A 7593-nucleotide genomic window follows, 5' to 3' on the forward strand; every position below is an offset into this window, starting at 1 on the left:
ATGACGCAATCTAACTTAGCTGATAACAAGCCTTCAAAGAGAAAGTGTATTGCGTGAACTTAATTCAACTATAGTGGAGTATGATAGACTGTGAAATATTCGCTACTCTTTTTAAATGAAAACCAATGACTAGACTAAAAATATGCTAAAATATACCGAATACTATATTTGGTATAACGATATGCTAATACATTTATATAAATACAAAAGAGTTAAAAATATGTCAAATAGCAGCAGCCTTTTTACCTTCCACAAAATGTATCTTTTCGCCACCAATTTTTCAGGTATCACAAAAACTCATTATAGTATATTTATCTTTTATGGGTCCGTAGATGACTCCTTCTGCCTGTTACATACATTTTCAGTTATAATACCCATCTAGAGTGTACATAAATTCAAATAAAGATTTATTTTACAACATTGTGTTTTGCAGCTTAAATAAATAAAACAATTAATCAGTTATCCTGGTCTTAAGATTGTTGTTCACTTTGTTCGCTTGTTTGGGGCGTCTTCGTATTACGTCGACGCAGTAAAAAGTAGCAGGCGCTGCAATGGAATAAATAGTAAATTACTTTAAATAAAATGAGAAAGTTATTCTTAATGCTTACATGAAGATTAGCACATTGGGTAAGTAAAGAAGTTCGCTGAGGAGGAAAACAGCGCCCGGAAATGATTTGGAAGTGAGAGCATAAACCTTCTTGTAAATGGCCGAAAAGACGTGCGCTTCGATTGGTTCCAAGATGCCAAGCAGAGAAAACAATTTTGCTGCAAAAGATACATCACTTAAAGTGCTCACCAAAAGGTTGAGTTTTTTGAAGTACACTCACCTTCGCCTTCAATAACAGTCGATGCAATTGTTTTGATGGGAATATAACGAAACAGTGAAAACAAATCGAGCACTCCAGCTGCATAGTATGTTGGAGTATCTGCTACAAAGGCCTGAAGTATAAAAAAAGATACAAAGGGATTATCATCATTTATAAATTCAATTTATAATCAATAATTTTGTAATCCACTTACATATAAAAGACGCGACACAACAGTGAAGATAGCACTCCATATACCCAGCATGGAATCGGAGAATTTCAACATTTTACTGAGGATAACAGTTCCAAAGAAAGTTCCAAATATAGCCGATGAACGTTTCACCATAATATATGCGCGATAATCAAAGTTCTTATTCCACACAGGTTTCTTATCACTGTACATGTCCATGTATTCGGCTTCACCTGCCTCAGGTCCAGAAAATAAGATGTAACACAACATTAATAGCAGTAATATAAGACGTTCATTATTCTCTCGTCTCTTAAATGGCAATTTAACGAGTTCAACTACTAAAGTGGGATCAAAGAATTCTCTGAGCACATTGCAGCGTAGTTCGATTTTCGGGGATTCAATTTCCGATGCCTTTAAATCATCCTGGTCAGGTAATTCAAAAGCCTCTTCATGTGGTTTTGGCTCTTTTAGAAACATTATAACATAGATTATAGCAGCGACTTGAAAGAGCGCACCCGTGGCAAAAGAGACTGCAAGAGATACAAGTCAAAATATGTTGTTTCAATTGAATGTTAAAGTTTTTAACTTACTTGTGTAGCCCAAGAAATTCGGAGGAGATCTAAAGACAACAAATACGAATTGGTGAAGTTGGGAAACTATGGCAAAGACACCGAAACGCAGGACTCGATCTTTTTCTGGAGTGGATATTGACATATAAGTAAATACGGACATAATCAAGCAGGCTTCACCACCAAACATGGCGGGCACAATCGTCTCCAGATAGCCACCAAACTCGAAAGGAAGACTGTCAAACCATATTGCTGCTATGAGCATAGCTGTAAAGCAACTAGAATTGTATTTAATATATTTAATAACAGACTTTTTTCGATACTCACTCACAAAGTAGAGACATTCACCCACTAAAGGCAGAATCATGACGGCTTTACACTTGTTGTATCGATCCACCCAACCACCAGCAAACAGCAATATAATCAACGGGAACATGAAGACTGCAAAGCAAAAATATTAATTGCGTATACTTAATATTTAATTTGAAATGTTTACCCATTGCATCACACTTGTCATAGACTTTGGTAACTATTGTCTGTGTCTGCGCTGCTGCTTTGCAAGCTGTGAAATTAAAGCTGGGCGAAAAGACATCTACAGCTAGCTCTTCTAATGTTGGACTGTGTTTGGTTGCATTTTTAAGTGCTAACTCCAATGGCTCACAATCGATGCCTTTCGCTAAGCATGTGGCTGCATTGTAACCAAGATTAGTCCGACACGTCTGTTCAAGCGGAAAATTATTCAATGCAATTGCGTACAAATAAGTTGGAGACGCGTATAAAAAGAACAATATTTCCATATCCAAATAACGTCGCCACAGACTCTGCAAATTCTTTAATTTGAACTTCGATTCTATGGAATCCTTAGTTCCAATTCCTTTTGTTTTAAAACGCATTTTCTTTTTCTTCAACGACTTCCGCACGCTAATCAACACGTCGCTTCAAGTTCCAACACAACATTGTGTCGATTAGCTGGACAATTGTAAGAGCGTTTGTTCAACGATGTTGTCACATTTCCGCCAGGATGACGCAATTGAATAAATGACTTACTGGATAAAGAGGAGTGTCCATAGAGTAAATCCGTTACGAGGTCTTTGGGGTACTATTACCATACCACAGAGGAGCAGTTATTCCCTTTATGAGCATTTTATAGCAAATTGTCATGACTTTAAAGCTACAGCATATTCACCTCTGATTAACATAAACTCCATATTTTAAGCTCTCTTTTAATTTGAATTTCTAATTTAATTACTAAAACGTGTATTTAGATTTTTGACCGATTTTTAAATATCACACATAAGGAGGTATTATTAGAGACTTTATTCATTATCTATTGCATTCTTCTTAGCGAAAAGAAAGCAAAAATGCATTGAACAGTTAATTTTTTAAGAGTCCTCCTCACACTTTTCATACGATAATATTTCCATCTAACTCTTGTAAATAATCCGCATTGTTTTTTTATATTTTTTAAATATTTAAGTATGCTCTTAAAAGTCGCTGCAACTCTAAATGCCTTTGGCATTTTTGCACAAATTTGTTTTTTGTTTAATTTGTCGCGAATTTCACAACACGTCGGGTCGAGTTCAAATATTGCATTGGCTCCTGAACTGAATAACTAAGTTAAAACAACATTTTGCTATCTAAAATTAACACCTATGAATGACGCAAGACTTGAAGTGTGTAGCCACAATCCACTGAGGGAGCTTTTTATGAGAAATTGTCATTTGGATAACACACACAGAAACAACTATCCCGAGGGACAAACAATTTTACAACCACAAACGAGAAGGAAAAACCACAAAAACTGAATTAACTACATTCTAACTTAATTTTTCTGGTGAATGTGCTAATGATATTTAACGAAATAAATATGTTAATGGTAATAGTTAATTCAGAAGCTTTAAATGGTCTACCTTTTCTGGTTATAATGGTAAAATAAAATAAACAAATTGCAGATATTTAAGAACTTTAAAAAGTAAAGGTTTAGAGCTTTAAAAAGGAAATTGCAAAGTTCTTTAACTATTTGAATATGTAATTATATAAGTTTCAGATATAACAGAAATATGGATTATGAATAAATAAAACATTCATTAAAGAAATTGTTACACCAACTAATTTTATTAAATTGTATTTGAATTTTTCTTCATATTTAAGCATTTTAGTTTAGGAAATCAACAAATTATAGTTCAAAGAAAGGATAAATATTTTCTTTGCATTTGTAAATAGTTTGAAAATTTGATGTAATTTGGTTTATTTAGAGTTTTATTGATGTCATACAAAGTATAGTGTGTTGTGTTCAAAGCTTCAAAGAGACTGACTACTTAAAAGATGTGTATCATATGTATAACAGACGTTACACTTACTATTTTCATAAAATAATAAAAAATTAATTAATTTGAGTTTTAAATATACAATTAAATGCTTTCTATTCATTTGTGAATATTAGGAAAATGTGCATTAACTATTCATATTAAATGGTATCGAGTTTTAATGCTCACCTGATATATCACAAATAAATTAATGTTTTCTTTGCATTTGTAAATATTATGCTGATTATTTTTCTGCAAAAATTTATTGCAAACGCTTGCAGAAAAACAGCAAGACAAGACAGACAGAGAGACAGAGAGAAAGTTCCCCGCATTTCTCTTTGAATCTATCTGAAATGCACAAACATTTCATTTCATTTCGTTTTGTGATATCTATATATATATATATATAGTAGATAGTATCTACATACTATATACGTTCTATGTATATTTTCTTTTTGCTTCTTTGCTTAGCTGTTCCTGTTCCTGTTTCTGTGCCTGCACCTTTTGCTTTTGGCTAGCGTAAGCAGATCTCAAAATCAAGTCAAGCGCGCAGCGAAGCTGTCAACCGCACGAATACGCCAGGGGAGTGTGGGCGGACAGGGCAGAAGCAGGGCGTGGCAGGTGGCAGGGAAGGTAAATACAGCATGCAATAGACATGGTTAAGTATATGGAGCGCATCCAAACTGCAGCTGACGCACAGGCAAACACACACACAGAGAAGTTGAGGGAGCGGATTGAGGGAGGGGATTGAGGGAGGGGATTGAGGGAGGGATTGAGGGAGGGATTCACAAGGGAACTTTGCTACCTTGATGCAGCTGAAGCTTCAACTGCGGAGTTCTGTAGCTAATGTAGTTTACTTACGCTGAAATATTTGCTTTGCTGCAATTCCTATTTCACAGATACTCACACACACACATATGCACACCCAAAGCTAGTCAATTTTTATCAGCGCTGTTAAATTTGCAAACGACCTGACAGCATTTTCTGACTCTTTTCAGTCGAATTGAGTTGAGTTGAGTCGCCGTTTAGCTGGTCACATGCAACATGCAACATGCAGCAGCTGCTAACAGACTGCAGCAATCGCGTTGCCATTTTCCATTGCTGTTTGCTGCAGCAATTTTCAATTAGCTGGCACCAGGATGAGAGAGGACGACGCGTGTCTAGGCAACAAGGACTTGTATTTGCCCCGAAGGACTATGCTGGGGTAATGTGACGGCTGTTTGCCAAAAAATTAAGATAATTACGCCGACGACGACGACGATGGCAATGGCGATGGCAATGGCGATGGCGTCGCCGGAGTTGGTTGTCAGGATCAGCCGCAAATTGCCGTCATCATTCTTGACTACCTTTTGTTGTGCCAGGACTTATGAGAAAGGCCAAAATGTCATGTACAAAAGATAAAAAGGACACGGCGGCTAATGAAACGCCCAGCAAAGCGTAATAAAAAATGCTCCAAAGCAAAAGGCCAAAAGGATTGTAAGCCACATTTCCATTTTCCACTTTCCCCACACTCACTCCCTCTTCCTCTTCCCTTCCCTCCTCTCTCTCCACCGTAGCGTGCTGCCATCACAGCTTTTGCAGGCGGTCTATTGTTCTTGTTGTTGTTATTATTCAGGCACAGTTGCCTTTTGTTGAATTGAAACAATTTGTCACTTTTGGCCAAGTTGCCGCTGGGCTTTGTTTTCCACGCGACAGCGAAGCAGCACGAATGAGAGGGGAGAGGGGAGGGAGGCATCGCCGGGTGGCCGCATTTGATAATGAAATAAATGAAGAGTAAAGTTTGCAAGGGCGCAAATATGTAGTCATATTTATATAGCAAATATATAATTGCATTGTTGCTTTAATGCTGCTAGACCAACACACCAAAAAAAAAATAGCACAAAATATAAAGCCAGGAACAAATGTCGCCCATTATTCAGATCTGTTGCGAGTCGGAGGCGATTACAGCTCATTTTAGATGCAAATAAATGGCTTTAAAATAATGCAAAACTTTTGCAAAGAGAAGCTCAGTTTATCTAGCTAAAGAAATACGAATTCTTACCTACATTTTAGAGAGGAAAGAGTTCAATTCATCTAGTTAAGCACTAGATAGAGTATGAAACAAATTTTTGTAGTATTAAAAATATAAAAGAGAACAGTACAGTATTATTCTTTAAATATACCAAATTAATATACCGAAAAAATACTTAAATATGACCAATTTATATACGAAAGGCTGTATTTTTTATATCAATATACTACTACATTCAAAATATACCATAGTTATATTATTCACTACATACACATACTGAAAAAATACTTAAATATACCAGAGCGAAAAAATACTTACATATTATAAAATTAATTACTGAAAAAACTGAAATATTCTGAACGCGACATTTGATATATCAATATACTATTACATTTAAAATATACCATCGATTACAAAATATACCATATTCCGGAAAAATATTTGAATATACCATATTAATATACCAAAAAAATTACATATGCCGAGGGCTACATTTGGTATATCAATGTACTATTAGAATATACCATAGATATATTATTGTAGATTTCCCATATACTGAAAACATACTTAAATATACCATATTAATATATCAAAAAACTGAAATATGTCGAAGGCTACATTTGGTATATCAATAAACCTAAAAATATACCATTTAATATATATCATATACCGAAGAAATACTTAAATATACCAGAAATCTGAAATAGGCTACATTTGGTATTTTAATATACTATACTTTCAAAAATGTACCATAGAGTACAAAATATACTATAATATCAACAATTGCAACTAAAGTCCGATAGCAGCAGCCACTTTTTACCAGATAAAATGATATCTTTAAATAACTTTTACAATGAACGCAAACAAATTTCCAGAAATCACAAAGAGCATGTAGTTATAAATCTGTATAACAAATTTTAGAAAACTAGAATACAAAAAAAAGATTGGCATTAATGTAAAATAATGTATATTACTTCGGTCTATTTTTGGCTCTCTCTTTTTCAATCTGAGCTGGCTTTTAGTTGATTGTCTCTCTCTATATATAGATTGTATAAAGCATTATTATATTATTTAAATGGCACTTTATGTGTGCTTACCACACAGACCACGTGTGAAAATCGAGTAAACAGTGCGAGAAAAACACAAAAAACAAAAGCTTGTGGAGAATGTGAAAAATCAACGCCAGTTAAATTTGATTTAAATGGCAATTTCATTTGCATAAGTTGTGCGAAGCGAAGGGCGTTATTACATTACAATAATGCCAGCTGGCCACTTGGCTTGGCTTAAATAAAATCAATTTAAATTGTCGGCCCCCAATCGTGGCGGGTCAAGTTATCCAAAATGCCAAAACCAATTCATTGACTTGGCTTCGCTTCGCTTTAAGACAAATCTGCAAGACCAACACACACACCTATGTAGATAGATACGGCAGGTTGTTGACGTACTTAAAGCCGCTGGTGAGCTGCTTTATGATAAGCCCAAGGATCCGAGGGCCAAGTGGCCGTTTGATCTGTTTGCCCCTTTTCGATTTGCAGCCGTTGGGCCAAATCGGCCTAAATGTCTAACGTAACAGGAAATAAATTCTCAACAGCCTTTTGTGCCAAGCTCTTCTCTATCAACCTTACCTTTCTCTCTCACTCTCTAGCTCTCTCTCTCTTTCTCTGATGCTTCACCTGTAAGCTTTCATTTCACCTGCCAACTGCCAACTGGC

The 7593-nt window shown here is 35.4% G+C and overlaps 1 protein-coding gene across 1 annotated transcript; it reads right to left on the reverse strand.

The window, feature by feature from the left end:
* Nucleotides 1-391: 391 nt before the first annotated feature.
* LOC133836818 (uncharacterized) lies at nt 392-2065 on the reverse strand. Its single transcript, XM_062267406.1, has 7 exons — nt 2062-2065; nt 1893-2006; nt 1587-1832; nt 1021-1526; nt 828-939; nt 609-765; nt 392-546 (listed from the first exon to the last, which is right to left on the reverse strand). The coding sequence occupies exons 1-7, from the start codon at nt 2063-2065 to the stop codon at nt 471-473; spliced, it is 1215 nt and encodes a 404-aa protein (XP_062123390.1). The 3' UTR covers nt 392-470.
* Between the last annotated feature and the right edge of the window lie 5528 nt (nt 2066-7593).

Source organism: Drosophila sulfurigaster, chromosome 2R, assembly GCF_023558435.1.
Source record: "Drosophila sulfurigaster albostrigata strain 15112-1811.04 chromosome 2R, ASM2355843v2, whole genome shotgun sequence".
NCBI classification, from domain to species: domain Eukaryota; kingdom Metazoa; phylum Arthropoda; class Insecta; order Diptera; family Drosophilidae; genus Drosophila; species Drosophila sulfurigaster.